Below are 16546 nucleotides of genomic sequence, written 5' to 3'. Positions count from 1 at the left end.
TCTTATAGCTGAGTTTGCACTCTTTTACCAACCTCTCCATATTCCATAAACTTGGCAACCAGTTTTCTACTCTGTTCCCATGAGTTTAACTTTTTCTTTTAGTTTCCCCATTAAAGTGATACCATGCAGTATTTGTCTCCGACTGTCTGGTTTATTTCACTTAGCATGATGCCCTTAAGGTCGATCTGTGTTGTTGCAAATGTCAGGATTTACTTCTTTCTATGGCTGAATAATATTCCTGTGTGTATGTGCCTCTGTGTGTGTGTGTGTGTGTGTGTGTGTGTGTAGTGCATCTTCTTCATCCACTCATTTCTTGACAGACACTTAGGTTGTTTTCCTATCTTGGCTATTGTAAATAATACTGCAGTGAACACAGGGGTGCATATGTCTCTTTGATATCCTGTTTTCACTTCCTTTGGATATGTACCAGGGTGTGCAGTTGCTGGATTATACGTTTGTTCTGTTTTTAATTTTTTGAGGAACCTCCACATTGTTTTGTATAGTGGCTGCACCAACTTATATTCCCACCGACAGCACACAAGGGTCCCCTTTCTCTACATCCTTGCCAACACTTGTCTTTTGACAATATCCATTCTAACAGATGTAAGGTGATATCTCATTGTGGTTTTCATTTGCATTCCCATGATGATTAGTGATGTTGAGCACCTTTTCATGCACCTGTTGGCCGTTGTATATCTTCCTTGGAAAAATGTTTATTCAGTTCTTTTGCATATTTTTAATCAGATTGTTTGATTTTTGGTATTGAGCTTGTGAGTTCTTTATATATTTTGGATATTAACTCATCAAATATATGATTTGAAAATATTTTTTACTGTTCTGCAGGTTGCCTTTTCAGTTTGTTGATGGTTCCCTTGGCTGTGCAGCAGCTTTTTAGTTTTATGTAGTCCTACTTGTTTATTTTTGCTTTTATTGTTTTTGCTTTTGGTGTCAAAAAAATCATTGCCAAGGCATGTTTATTTTTTGACATTAATCTTTTCTATTCTACGTTAGCATTTTTATATTTTCTGTATACCATTTAAGCATGTATACTTTTAAGATCATTTAAAAAACAGCTTGTGAGAGGTAATTACTTTGAGAGCATAGTTACAGGGGTTTTAATGGATATAATTTTTGCAGGATGATATACCAGAACTAGAAGAATATTTCCTCGTGAACTTAACTTATGTCGAACTTATCATGGCTCCTTTAACTTCATTTCCTCCTAGACTAGGTATGGTGGGTTTTTGTTTGTTTCTGTTTACTCACTGCAAACAAAGTAAAGTCACTTTATTTTTTAATCAGAAGTGGTCATTGTAATGTTTGTTAATATCAGCTATGTGTGAAAATAATTATGCTTTTAGATTTATTTTAATTTAGAGACTATTGTAGTTTTGACCACTGGACAGTGTAAACACATTTAAGAATTATTGTGTGATATGTTTTACATCTTACAACTATTTTATAACCAAATTTGTAATCTTCCAAATAAAATTTGTTTTTTTAAAAAATTTAATTTGCTGTTTTTATTAGATCTCTAAGTTATCAGATGACTGTGTTTTCTTTTAGGTTAAGCAAAGCTTTTATTTATGTGTTTATTGTGTTCTTGTTTCTTTTTTGACCTTTTATCTCTTTCTTTTCATGCTTTAGAAAAGACTCAGTTAATTTATTACAGACTGAAAGGTAAAATTGAACCTCAGTACACATTTATGTAGATGATTTATTTTTAAATCACAAACTCCTGTTTGTGGTTTGGACATTTAATTTCGGGAGATTTTATCTGAAACTTGTAGGTGTGCCAGCCTAGTAGGGGTGGTAGTGAATACCACTGAGGTAGCCCGTGTCCCATTGTTTAGTTAGAAGATGCCCTGGGCAGAGGGGAAATTACTCTGGGTTAAAGGAGAAGTATGGCCTAGAGCAGGCCTGGAGAATAGAGGCTTCTCATTCCCTTCTGAGGCTCAACATGACAACTTTGAAAATATCAAAAGGAAATCATCAGTTTTTAACTTGCTACTGTTTGAAAAGTTTAACTTCTTTTGCAAAAGCAATAAATGACTCCAATGACTAGGCTTTTTACACCACGTAATTATTACAAGATAATTATCATTCACACTATGAAAGTCACCAAAATACTTCATATTTCTTTCAAACTCCTATTAAAGGTAATCTGAATAGTTTAACTTTTGTTGAGTGCTATCTTTTTTTAAAAAAAAAATCTTTGTTGTTTTCAGGGAAAGGAAGGGAGAGGGGTAGAGAGAGAGAAACATCATCGATCAACTGCCTCCTGCATCCTCCCTAACTGGGGATTGAGCCTGCAACCCAGGCATGCCCTGATCGGAATCGAACCGTGATCTCCTGGATCTTTGGTCGATGCTCAACCACTTAGCCACACCGGCCTGGCCATTGAGTGCTTTCTAATGCTCCTGTTTCAAGTGCTTAGTCCCTGTTATCTTCCCATTTACAGATGAGGGAGCTGAGGCTAGGAGAAGCTAAGTAATATGCCCAAAGGCACAGCTAGGAAGTAGTAGAGCTGGGCTTCTACTTTGCAGCCTCTATTCTGATGGGCACAGATCCTGATTTTATATTATTTGTTCAACAATGTGTTCTTTTCACTCAGAGAGAATTACACTCTCCATATCCTTTCCCCACTCAATCAGCTGCCATAAGTACCTCAGATTAGGGTAGTGCCTCTGAAATTTAAAAGGCAAAGGACAACAATATTAAAAAACAAAACAAAATGGTAAGAGGGTTAGTTACTATTTCAAGACTTCATAATGGATATTGGCAGCATCCTGAACTGGGTGGAGAGAATACAGAATAAAAAGGCGTAAGAGAAGTTTACTTCACTGTTAGTCTCTGTTTCTCCGAACCTTTCCCCATCGTTCCCACTGTCTCAGCTTCGGTTTGTATCCACCTCTGTCTGTGTCTCTCTTTCACGCCCGTATTTTTCTCCGCAGCACTCCCTGCCTCTCTCCCCGTTCCTTTCCCTATGCCCTTCCTACTCCTTCCACTGTCCCCGTTTTCCTTTCTTCTTGAAGTGGATTAAAATAATATAAATAAAATTGTAGCTCAGTTGCTTATTGCCTCCTCTCCTCAGTTGATTAAATTGCAGTAAGTCAGTGGCTCTTGTTAGCAAACGGTTTTCTTATTCAGATGTTATAAGCATTTATGTCTTTATTTTCTGAAACGTCGTTTAAATGATGTTACCTCTAAATTAGGAATTAATGTAGTCTCAAAAAGACTATCTTTAAATTCTATATCAAGTCGTTCTTTTTCAATAATTTATATTTTTATTGAAGTACATTTCTATGTTTTTTCAGATTCAGAGGGCTTGACTGCACAAATTATTATTGATGCCAATGATGGTGCTCGAGGCATAATCGAATGGCAATATAGCAGGTAAGCCCAAGGCCACGTGAGAGACCTTTTCTGAGTTCCAGATTCTTTACTATTTAAGGAATAAAAGGTTATAAGGAAAAATGCATGTATTCTTTTTATTATAGATTTGAAGTTAATGAAACCCAAGGACGTTTAACATTGATAGCCCAGAGGAGCAAAGGGGCTCTTGGCCACGTTTCCTTGTTTGTGTACGCGCAGAATTTGGAAGCACAGCTGGGGCTGGATTACAGCTTTACTTCAATGGTGAACTCCTTAAGAATTATAATGATTTAGATCCTGAATATTAAATAAATCTTAAAATAATAAACTATGATATATTCCACAGTAAATTAGGGAAGAAGACTTCCGTATAGTGGAATAGCTCTCTTCACTATTTTATTATAATATATAAGTTGAATTTTCAGTACTAGTCTAAAGATTACTCTGTATTTTATGAATGCATTATTTTATTGCAATATTTAATACTGGGGAGTTATCATGTTAAAGAATTTATATGTTTAGGTGACCTCAGAGTGTTTCTTATGCTTCTTGAAAATTTATTTCCCTGTTTTAATTTATTTTGAAACACCTTTAGTGTTTTAAAATACGTCTTACTTTGTCTCTTTATGCCTTTATTACTTAACCAAATGTTTACTTCCTTCTCTTATTGCACAAATTTTAATTTCTAAACTTAATATTGTCAATTTAAATTTAAAAAGATCATGCAAAAATAAGGAAAAAATCCCTGTTAAATAATTTGTTTCACTCTTACAACTATATTATATTTCTTTCCATTCTTTAAAAATGCAGAGTGTATTTAAATATAATACTGTCTACTTTTCTTTCTTGACCAGATTCTTCATTTTGCTGATGGGGAAAGGTATAAAAATGTTGACATCATGATTCTTGATGATGATATTCCAGAAGGAGATGAAAAATTTCAGCTGATTTTATCAAATCCTTCTCCTGGACTAGGGCTCGGGGAAAATACAATAGGTAATTGAGAATTTCTCATACACAGCTCCTTTTCCCATGCTCTTTTCCTAATATGGAGCCATATGCAAAGGGATTTAGAGTCTTGATGGATTTCTATGCTTAGAATAAAAAAATATTTTAAGTCAAGCATTTTCGAATTCCGGTGTCAGTGTAACTCTGTGTGTGTGTGTGTGTGTGTGTGTGTGTGTGTGTGTGTAAAACATAAAAGTAGACTGATGACAAAGATGATATTAAGTCATTTCCATAGTTGTTATAGGTTTTATTTAATTTGTATATGTCTTTCCTTTGGAATTTGAATTTGCTTTGGTTTCCTGTTTAGCAGTAGAAGGAATGACAAAGTAGCTGTTTTAGTGTCATCTAATTGCAATAGTATTTACATGTAGAGTTGATACCTGAAGACTACCAATGAGAGCTGTAATTCTTCGGTTGGAACGGTTTAGTATAAGTAAAAGTCATGCTAGTTCACTACTTGTTAGTTGTCATTCTGATGCTAGAGAAGGTAAAAAAAAAAAAGAAAGTGGGGAAGCCTAGTAAAAAGTAAAAACTTTTGATTTTTGAAGGTTATCCCGCTTACATCTTGAACTCTTATAATTGTTCTAATAATTTTTTTCTCTTGCATTTTCTAAAAAGGCCATCATGTCGTCTAGAAAACAGGGATGGTTCTGACTCTTCTTTTCCATTGCTTTTACACCTGTAACCTGATCGATGGCTCCAGGGCAGTGATGACAGGCATCATTGTCTTGTTTCTGTTTTTAGTGGCAATGCTTCTAATCTTTCAACATTAAGTTTGTGATTTGCTATTGGCTTCTGAGAGATATCACTTCATCAGGTTTAAGAAGCTGCCTTTTATTCCGAGGTTACTGAGTGTTTTTATATTATATGTGAATATAAATTTTATTAAATGCTTCTTAAAATTCCTTTGTTTTTTGACAAAGGGATTCCTTAATATAACAATGGGGGGAGGGGGGGTTGTGCCCTTGTTTCTAAGGTGATCTAGAGAAGAGTTGGCCTAGTTTACAATGAAGCATCCACACACTTCCCAGCACTTATAAGTCATTCTATTTTTATTCATTACTTCAACGTTTTTATTTTGACAGCCTTAATTACTGTCCTTGCTAATGATGATGGCCCTGGAGTTCTATCATTTAACAACAGTGAGCACTTTTTTCTGAGAGAACCCACAGCTCTCTACGTACAGGAGAGTGTTGCAGTGTTATACGTTGTTCGGGAACCTGCACGAGGACTGTTTGGAACTGTGACAGTCCAGTTTGTTGTGACTGAAGTGAGTTCTTCAGTGGAGTCTAAAGATCTGACTCCTTCCAAAGGCTATATTGTTTTAGAAGAAGGTGTTCGATTCAAGGTACAGTATGAACCTTTACTGACAATGAATAATTATCTCTTAAATTTACAAAGTAATATTCTCTTAGAATTGCACCCTAGGTCCTAGAAAAAAAAAAAGAAAAAAATTCCAGCATTGGTATTAGGTAAAGATATGATTAGATGACTGTGTGAAAGTGCCACGGTGCTATGCAGTTTATAGAGAGTGAAGCTGGAAATATTTGCTCTGTTAATTAGGTAGTGGAATGTGCAAATAATAAAGAAAATATATGTATTGCTATTTAAGATTTTAAGCATATTCAAATGGAATACTCTAAACCATAAACTAGAAGAAACTCTAAACCATTCTTTGCAGTCATTAGCCTCAGCACAATCACTCCTTCTTGCCACATTTTCATTAAGCAAAATCTAACTGCTTTCTTCAGACTGCTTGTTGCAGAAGCAAGTATCCTTTGTGAATGGGAATAGCTCATTGGAGAAAAAAGTACTGGATTTGGATTACTTATAAATGGGATCTAAACTAGCAGATGTTTATCTTCAGAAATCCCTTTTCCTATATTAATAATTTTGTTTCTGTTACTAAACTGTTTTTAAAACAATTTAAGTTAAAATAGCTAATTGCATAGGTTTAACACATTTTTAAGCCAGCTATATAATAAAGAATAATTCTCAAATAATATATTTAAAACAAATTATTTCATCTAAAACAGTCCCTTCAAGAATTAAATAACTTTATGATCAGTTTGTGTAAACTTGAACACATTTTCTAATGTATATTCAGTTGCATGTTTAATTTTTTCATGTTCTTGAAAATTTAGATCCTTTTATTGATTTTTTTCAAGGACACTTACATCTTGATATAGATATTAAAGAACTCAAATTTGAAGTAGTTTTTATAAGTTTCCAATTGTCTTACATTCACATGCTTTTTTAAAAAAAAAATCTTTTAAATTTAAATTTTCTTAAAATATTTTTATTTTGTTGTGGTGTTTTCTTAAAAGACTCTTTTTTACACTGTGTTTGAAGACCTTTCCATTTATTAAGCAAATTAAATGTTAGAGAAATTGGAATAAATAAGTTTTTCTTTCACACACATAATGATGGCTTTTCCCCTCTCATGGTTTTGATTTTGAGATACAGTATAGACAATAAAAGACACAAATCTTAAAGAGTATGGCTCAATGACTTTAAAAATATGTATGCACCCATAAACCACCACTTAAATTAAGATACTCAACGTTACTATGACTGAAAAGTTTCTTGCTCTCCCCAGAGGAAAGTACTTTCCAAATTCTATCATTAAAGACTCATTTTTCTGGTTCTTGAACTTCATATAAATTGAATCATACAGTATATATTCTTTTGTGTCTCACTTCTTTTGTGCAGTGTAATTTTTGAGATCTGTGTGGTTGCATATATCAGTAGTTGTTTTATCTTTTATTTTTATTGTTGAGTGGCATTTAATGAATTGACCACTATTTATCTGTTCTCCTGTTGATGAATATTTGTTACTGTTTTTGTTTTAAATTTGGGCCTACAATGGTTATAACTTTTTTAATAGTGAATCCTAGACTAGAATGAGACCAATACAGCTCTGTGGTTAGGATAGTTAGCAAAAATGAATACATAAATTTAATTTTAATGTTATTTTAAAATACCTAAATATTTATTTTTAGGTACTTCAGTGCAATATATTATAGCATTAAAAATCTTGAAGGTAGTAACTGGAAAGAGTTCTTACTATTACATTATGGGAATCAGTATTAGAATTTAAGAAAAGGGGATATTTTCCAGAACATATTATTTTATTGTCAAAAATGTTTAGCAGATTTCTGTCATATAGCAGATTTCTACATATAGTAGAAATACTATATTTTAGTAACTTTATCTTTTGCTTTTGCTTTCAGGCCCTCCACATATCTGCCATATTAGACACGGAACCAGAAATGGACGAGCATTTTGTTTGTACCTTGTTTAATCCGACAGGAGGTGCTAGACTAGGGGCGCGTGTTCAAACCCTGATAACAGTTTTGCAAAACCAGGCCCCTCTGGGCCTATTCAGTATCTCTGCAGTTGCAAATAGGTATAGTTTATTCATAAGGAAACTGTCATTTCTGAAGCTAAGTAAGAAATTTTTTTTGACATAAAGAAAATGCAGAAGGAAATTGATCTCTGACTCTCTTAAAGGGAACTTTTAAAATGAGCCCTAGCAGGACCATATGCCCTCTCAACAGAGAGCATCAGAAATCTAAGCATGTCCTGAATAATGATGGATTAGAATTCTTATTTTCCCTAAGTTTACACTTTCAAGTAATGGTTTGCACTGCTTTTTGGGTTTTTTTTGTTTTCAATAATAATAAAAATTGAGAAATAATATAAATTATATTTAGCTACTCAGACTAAATGAATGACTCTTCAAACATACATTAACATGATTATAGTTTAAAATTCCCTTTGGCTAAAGATGGAGGCTAAAGATGTTTATTTTTTTATATCTTAAAAACATTTCAATAGACCTAGTTTCACTAATACACTAAGAATTCATGACTTATTTTTTTCTGTAACATGTCTTTTGTTTATGTGAGAAATGACAAAGTTTTATTTTTTAGAATATGCAGCATGAAATTACTATCAGTATTTTGTTATGATCCTAGTATCAGAGTGTTACATTTGTGCTTTTAAAAAACTCTTCATAAATGAATATTTTTGAGCTCTAGATCTAGTCTTCCTGCTATATAAAATTTGTGGATGGATCTCACCTGGGCTAGTGTAAATTTAAAAGTGTATTAAATATATTATAGCAATGTGATATGTATTTTAATATGTAGGAACTATGCTCTTTTCTGCTTTCCATAATCCATTTGTTTTCTTTAGAGCTACTTCTATAAACATCGAAGAAGCCAACAGGACTGTATATTTAAATGTGTCACGTACTAATGGCATTGATTTAGCTGTGAGTGTGGAGTGGGAGACAATATCTGAAACAGCCTTTGGCATGAGTATGTTTACTTTCTTATGGAACAAAATTCTGTAACCAAGAAAGAGGGCATGTATAAAATTTTTCTGCTGGAAAGGGAGAACAGATATCTAATTCTTTTATTGTATCCACAAATATTTATCAAGTGCTTTTTATGTACTAGGCATGGGACTAAACTCACAGAACTTAGAATTTAGGGGGTGACAGAAATAAAACAAGTAAAAATTAATGTGTTGTTTAAACTACAATAAATATTTTAAATGGGAAGTTATTAGTGTTGTGAAAACATAAAGGAATGCTTCTCAGGTGTATCAAAGTTTGAACTAAGACAAAATGCTGAGTAGGGATTGATTATGCAAAGACCTAGGTTGGAGGAACATGGGGGGAAAAATGGGAAGTGAATGAGGCAGAAGTCGAGAGTCATTTAAAAAAGCATGTAAATGAAAAACTTTAGAGGGGGCGTTCAGTTTAGAAATAAGGGGAGTTTTGAGTTTGAAGAGTTAGACAAGACTAGATCATTTGAAAGTTTAAACAACATTACAGACATTTGTCTTAATTCTAGGATTAAATGGAAAGCCTTTGAGTGCTTTAAGCATTAGGGAGGGTTACTATGCATATATAGCATAAGGTGGTATAAACACATTTGCACTTTGAAGATATTTTCAGTGCCATATAAAGAATGGGTTTCACTGTTTAAATAATAAACTTAGAATATATAAAGCTTGGAAGGGATTATACACTTGTAAATTATAATATATGTTTTTCAGGGGGAATGGATATTGTGTTTTCCGTTTATCAGAGTTTTTTCGAAGCATCGGTTTCTGGCTGGTATTTCTTTACTTTGGAAGATTCACTATATGGTGTAATGTTAAGAAAAGTATCTTCTACTATTTACCGATGGCAAGGGGTTTTTATTCCACTTGAGGTAAGCATCACTTATTTTACAGTATACAAAATAACACATACATGTAAATGTTGGATGCCTCGTGAATTACTGAATTATTGTTATTCTTATTCCTTATTTTCTAGGATTTAAATATAGAAAATCCTAAAACTTGTGTGGCCTTTCATATTGGTCTTTCTTCCTACTTTGTAATTACTCATGAAGAAAGAAATGAAGAAAAGCCTTCTGTTAACAGTGTGTATACATTCACATCTGGACTCAAATTATTTCTGGTAAAAGAAACAACAACAAAAAACTTTACTTTTTTTGTAGGTTGTTTTATTTAAAAGAAAAAATAGATTTGTAAGCTTGATCTAAATGGAAGATGATGTATGTTCTATGGTCATGTGAAAAGGGCTTATTTTAAGTTGATACACATTTGAGCATGGTGTCTTAATCCACGGATACTTTTGTCTTTCTTGAAATGACCCCTAGATAGGCATATGTAGGGATCAGAATGATTTTTTAAGCTTTTAACTTCAAATACTAACTCATACTATTACTGTGTTCAAATCCTTTTTCAGTTATATTCTACCTTAAATTTTTATTTCCACTGTTATGTCTTCCTTGCAGGTACAAACAATAATTATTTCGGAAAGTTCTCAAGTAAGATATTTTACTTCAGATGGTCAAGATTATTTAATTGTTGCAAGTCAAAGAAATGATTCTGAATTAACACAGGTTTGATTCTTTTAAAATTAAATATTTTCTTTTTAACGTTATAATTGAAACTCATCAAAGATGTAGTCTGTAGATTTAATATAAAATAACACCACAATTTGATTTGGGTAAAGTAGTAAAGTGGAATATACATATTGATTAGTTACAGTTAATTTTAAACAATAGAGTTATGAATATTTTACTATCTTCAAGAGCCAGAGCAAGTGTAATAAAAAGCCTTAACATTTAATTAGAATTCCATTGAATTGGAAAATGTTATGGAGAAAAAAATTCACACAAACTGGAAAGATGGTATCACTAAAAATTCATGACTAACATTGCCAAATGGGCACTCACCATTACCCCAAAATTTCATTTTTCTCAAGTAAACTACATCTCATAATCCTAAAAACACTCACACTTCCTTACCTGCTTCTCATCTGTTCACTTTCAGCTCATGATTTTGTTGAAATGAAAGTTATGAGAGAGGAAGTTACTGATCTTCCCAACACCAAATCCGGAAATCCTCTTGAAACCCAATCTCATTCCTTCCACCAGGCACAACAGAGGGAGAGTTCTTTCTCTAAAAGCCGGGCTTCTCTCATAGGTGCCCCTCTTGCTTTCATAAGGTTTAGTTATTGCCTTTATGTCTTGCATCACTAGCATCCCTCTCTCTATAGGATTATTATAATCAGCATAAATCCTGGATCTCCAAGTTTAAAAAGAGATTCTTCTCCTGATCTCATCCCCTTTTGTTTTGTTTTGTTTTGTTTTGTTTCTCCCTTCTATAGTAAGACACCTTGAAAGACTTATCTACTTGCTCTGTACTTCCTCATGGTCACTGACGACAAGAGAGTTGCAGAATTAGTGGGTATTTGTTTTTCTCTCATTTTCTCATAGTACTTCCCATCTCCTGTAACAGTCAGCTTATCCTCAGATTTAAACCACATCTTCTCTTGATTTCTAAAAGAGATCAATATACCACAAAGATTTTCCTTTTATTTCTCTTCACTCTGGGTAATTTTATCAATCAGCTCTAGGCTAATTTCTTACAAACTTATCAGTAGCCACTCCTCTGTATTCCAGGCTTAGATATCTAACTGCCTATTGGCATCTCTATTTAAATATATTTTAGATATCAAAGATTTAACATATGCCCACTGAACTTTGGATTTCCTCTATGAAACTTGTTCAGTGCTTGCTTTCTTCTCAGGAAATAGCAACCTTTTAAATGCAGTTGCTCTGGGATATATCCTTCTTGATTAGCCCTTTTTATTGTCATATAATTTATTATTAAGTCTTTTTGATTATATCTTCCAATAATTGAGTACAGACATTTTTTCCCATCGCTGCTGCTTCCTCCTGAATCCAGGTTCCCATCATTTCTCTCCCACACTGTTAGAGCAGCCTCTGGCTGCTTCCTGAACTTCTCTGACATCCTCAGATCCATTCCCCATCAAATGGCTGGAGTAATACTTTAAAACATTAATTAATATTGTGTTATTCCTCATTTTAAAAGTTCAATGATTTCCAGTTATACTTAGGATAAAATTTAAGTTATTTAATATGGACTATAAGAAGGGTAACCATATCTCCTTCTTTTCCCAGAACAGTATTGGATTACGCCTGTTGTCCTGATATAATTACTAATATTGTCCCTTTTACTCTCTGAGGGATCTCTGTGATAAATTATATGAGCACCCTAATAAAAGACATTCCATGGTCCTACCTCCCTACTCTTACCTGTCTTCATTCCCTCCGCACTGTCAAATTCCTTGCAGTTGGACCAGTCTTTATTCAGATAGTGACAAACTTTTGTCATTCTCTCTACCTTCATTTCCCTAGTACGCCCATAATTCTCTATCACACCATTTCAATTGTTATCTTTAGCACTTGTATCAATTTTATAATCATACATTTATTTAATTATTGATGTATTTGTTGGCCTTTGACTGATACTTAATATCCATAAAGAGAGATATTACTCTATTCATAACTCCGAGCATAATGCCTGGCTTATATAAGGTTCTCAATTATTGACTGAATAAATATAATTCTTTCTGAAATTGACCAGGTTGTATAAGAAACCAGGTAGATTTGGGATTTTCTTTTAATTTGAAATGTATGAACACTCACCCTGAAACCTTGTATGCATTCCCACCTTCAGGACTAAAAAGTTTAGGTGTTTCTCTTTATAGCCTATTGCTTGGGTAGAGGGTAATGAATGACATCTCAGCATCAGAAAGTTTCTAATCCAGGTCTAAATTTTTCATATTTAAATTAATTCTCTTCTATTTTTGGCTTTCTTTTTCTCTTGCTATCACTGACCCCTGCCCAGATATCTATTTGAAATGGATTTATTTTCAAATAACTTTGCTTTAAAGCTCATTCTATGTGTATGTCTCTCTCTCCCTCCCTCTCTCTCTCTCTCTCTCTCTCTCTCTCACTCACTTTCACTCACTTACTCTCACACACACACACAAATAAAAAGATGGAGAGAGCCTTAGTTTTGCTATTTTCTCATGTATGAAAGTATCCTCCCAACTAAATTAAAGGATCTAAGAGAATAAACATATGATATTGGTTAAATTCTCACAGGTGCTTAATTCCTAGTCATGAAGGGTTTTGTGTTTGAACATTCCCCGTAGGTCTTCAGATGGAATGGAGGGAGCTTCGAGTTGCATCAGACACTCCCTGTCCGCGGTGTGCTGGCCATGGCCTTGTTCACCAGAGGAGGCTCTGTGTTCTTAGCCCTTTCTCAGGCTCATGCCAGGCTTAATTCCCTTTTACTCAGATGGTCTGGCAATGAGTTTATCGAGTTTCAAGAAGTGCCTATCAGAGGGACAACACAAGTCGAGGCCTTGACTTCAGGCGATGATATTTACTTAATTTTTGCCAAAACTGTCTCTCTAGGTAAGAAGATACAGCGTTTGTAATGCATACATAGTTATTATCAAAATTATCTAGCATTCATATTGTATGTTTATATAAAAATGCTCTTATAATTTTTTAACTAATTCATAGAATGTTTCTTGATGGATAGTATTGGCTGTCAGCTACAAACAGATTTTGGGGGAAAAAATGTGTTATGTCCATAATCTTTAGGTGTTCTGAACTACTACTCTAAAGATATTAAAATGAAATTGGGGATGGGTGGGTAAAGTGGAAAGATCTATGAAAAACTCTATGAAGATCTTACACCCAAAGCATAAATAGATACATTTTTATATTACTGTACTTGGGGTGCCATGGGTAACTTATAGTAATAATAAATAGTGCTTAGCAACTCTTGATAAGACTTTAAAATATTCATTGAATATGAATATGCTTTCTTCTGCTTAGGGAAACTTTCACAAATAAAATTCCAACATTCCTAAAAAAAAAACATTTGTTGCTATTCTTTTTTTGATATCAGATGGTGATTTGTGGCTATGTATATACTTCATGTGGTAAATGCAAAAAGACTTGAAGTGTTTCTTACTAAGCTGTATTTCTGTTTAACTAAATGAATTCTGAGGAATGTTCTATAAATTTTTTTAAAAGTAAGTTTAATGTTTTTATTATAGTTTTACTGTGCAGTTGTCATTTTTTTCTGTAACTTTTGCCTTCAGATTTGACTTTTATTTCATTATTGCAGGAGATCAGAATTCAATTGACATTTTCATCTGGGAGCCAGGACAGTCGTCTTTTAGATATTTTCAATCCCTAGATTTTGCTGCTGTTAATAGGATCCACTCCTTCATACCAGCCTCAGGAATAGGTAAGGGCTTTTCAACTCCTAACTAATCCTGAGGGCAGGAAAGCTAGAATGATTTTAATCTCACTGAAGAAGAGGTAGTATTCTCGACACTGGGTATTTTAATAAGAATGTAAAATCAAGATCTTGACAATAGTATCTCCAGAAATCCTAGAATTTCCAAAGGACTAATACTCTTAAAATGGGGGTTATGTTTGAGAAGAATTAGAATGACTAAAATATGAGGTGAAATATAAGTGAAGAATGAAGAAAGGTAAGAAAGCAATTTTGTCTAGAGAAAAATGAAGTGGTGTTATATATATATATATACACACACACACACACACACACACACACACACACACACACACACACATATAAATATGTATTTATATATATATGAAAGTATATGGGGATAGCGAGTATGTGCATTGAAGAATTTTTAAAAAGTCAGAAATTGGTTGTGAGAACTTTGCTGTCCTTGTTCACTTTCTCAACTTTCTTCTACAGTCTGAAATCTTTTCTTGGTTCTCTGTACTATAATCTGTACATCAGAAACATAAGCAGTATTTTTAATCTCAATAGTTTCTAAAACAGAGTCTGTTCGTGAGGACCCAAGGGGTTGATCAGTCTGGAAGCTGTAGGATTATTTCAGGATTGGTAAGGAGCCACTTGGGTGGCAGTGACGGTAAGACAAAGAAGCCAAGGGCATTGTCATGGTGACCTTGTGGGGCTGCCTCCTACAGCAGGAGATCAGTGCAGGGGGCACACTCCGTGAGTCAGCGTATCTCTTGTCAAGGTGCCCAGAGGAACCGGGAAGCCAAACCTGAGTGGCTCAGCAGGCAATTCTGGATGAGTCAAAGTCCCACTTTTAAACTGAGATACAGAAATTCTGTATGAATTGAAGAGTACACATTTATTAATTAGATATTACCTGTAAGCCATTGTTTAAAGTTATGAAGAGTTTCTCACCTTCATAGGTTTAATGTCTGATTGGAGAAGCAAGAAAAATAGTAAGGTAATAATTCAAGGTAGAGTCCCAATCCCATTTGCTCTGTGAGTGGTAGAATTGGAGGGGTTAAGGGGTCTCAGAGAGGAGCTTGAGCTAAAGTGAAAGGCAGCAGGGTCTGTCATTGAGGCCAGAATGGGCAGACTGGTGTGGTGGGGACAGAGTTTGATTCAGAACGTAGTGGTGGTAATGTTGGAAACACACCAGAGTCTACACAAGTGGGCCTGGAATGTCAGCTCAGGTTTGAACTGTGCTTCAGATAATCCAGTGGTTCCCAAACATTTTGGTCTTAGGAGCTTTTCACCCTCTTAAAAATTTGAGTACCTCAAAGAGTTGATGTAGAAGCCTGTGTGGATGGTTAGAGATGTGGAGCTGAAATCAGGAGGAAATCAATTAGAGGTTTAGATTTCAGAGATGTCAATGCGTGGAGGTAGTTAAAATCGCAAAAGTTAAAATCTACAAAGTAAATGACACTGAAAAGAGTAGAGTATTTAGCACAAATACAGGAGCTCATTCTTGAAGTTTTTCTTTTAGGTGCCTGACTGTTGCCTTCCCTATCAGGCATTGTAATTTTTAGGCACTGTCACCTTCAATCACCTTAACTGTTGACCAGGAATCAGAGGTTATTTACCTCTCATTTTAAAATTAAATTTATTGGGTTGACATGGGTTAATAAAATTATATAGGTTTCAAGTGTACAGTTCTATTATACATCGTCTGTATATTGAACCGTGTGTTGACCACCCAGGGTCAAATCTCTTTCCATCACCACATACATGACACCCTTTACCCTTTGCTACCTTTTTATAGAGCGTTCATCTCATTCCGCTTTGTTTTCATGTGTCCTACTCCTCCCATCTCAGCTCTGTGTCCCCAGGCTCTCCCAGATCCTGGCACCTCCCATCTGGACGGCCCCTTTGTTTTCTGGCCTCCCCGCCGGGCTCACTGTGCTGGCCCTGCCTACCCCTGTTCTACCGTCTTCCCTCTGAACACCTTCTTACGTTGTCAGCCTCTGATGGGCCTCACCTCTGATGTTATTCTGTGTAAACAACTTGAGCGACGTGCTCGTCATTCACCCAACAACTGATTCGCTGAATAAATGATGGATCTTTCATCCTGCATTTGTGTACTTTTGTCTACTTGTCCTTAATTTTGTATCTTTCTCATTTTTGCTTCTCTTATACTTTCAGGTTTTCAAGTGGACTAACTTCATCTACTTGAGTCCCTTATTATAATTCAAAATAGTTGCCTAATGAGTGTTTTTAAAGATGAGGGGTGCTGCCTGAATAGGCCATTAATTGAAGTTACAGAATTCTCTTTAAAGACTTTAAAAAATAGAATAGGCACACTTTCTAAAAGAATTTTTGAAAAAAATCTGCCAGAGGCTTGATAAGGGACCCATTGTGAGGTCTCTTTATTTCTTTTGTTTCTGTGACTTGAGATTGTAGAAGTATGAAAAGATTATAGGTAATTATTTAGAATGGCTTATTATAGATCCCTTGAAAGCTGAAA

At 34.4% G+C, this 16546-nt stretch overlaps 1 protein-coding gene across 1 annotated transcript in view; it reads left to right on the top strand.

Moving 5' to 3' along the window:
- The window catches only part of ADGRV1 (adhesion G protein-coupled receptor V1), a 425471-nt gene that overhangs the window by 115741 nt on the left and 293184 nt on the right, over nucleotides 1–16546 (top strand). Inside the window, exons 39-50 of the mRNA XM_081133843.1 lie at nucleotides 1138–1231; nucleotides 3318–3396; nucleotides 3501–3639; nucleotides 4230–4371; nucleotides 5469–5731; nucleotides 7617–7792; nucleotides 8584–8708; nucleotides 9454–9611; nucleotides 9716–9862; nucleotides 10203–10310; nucleotides 12938–13202; nucleotides 13927–14049. Of these exons, the coding sequence (XP_080989969.1) occupies nucleotides 1138–1231; nucleotides 3318–3396; nucleotides 3501–3639; nucleotides 4230–4371; nucleotides 5469–5731; nucleotides 7617–7792; nucleotides 8584–8708; nucleotides 9454–9611; nucleotides 9716–9862; nucleotides 10203–10310; nucleotides 12938–13202; nucleotides 13927–14049 (1819 nt within the window). The remainder of the gene's footprint in view (nucleotides 1–1137; nucleotides 1232–3317; nucleotides 3397–3500; nucleotides 3640–4229; nucleotides 4372–5468; nucleotides 5732–7616; nucleotides 7793–8583; nucleotides 8709–9453; nucleotides 9612–9715; nucleotides 9863–10202; nucleotides 10311–12937; nucleotides 13203–13926; nucleotides 14050–16546) is intronic.

The sequence above is a fragment of the Miniopterus schreibersii genome, assembly GCF_964146895.1.
Source record: "Miniopterus schreibersii genome assembly, chromosome: 3".
NCBI classification, from domain to species: domain Eukaryota; kingdom Metazoa; phylum Chordata; class Mammalia; order Chiroptera; family Miniopteridae; genus Miniopterus; species Miniopterus schreibersii.
Note: the sequence above shows the minus strand (reverse complement) of the source record. Positions and strands in the feature narration are given on the sequence as shown.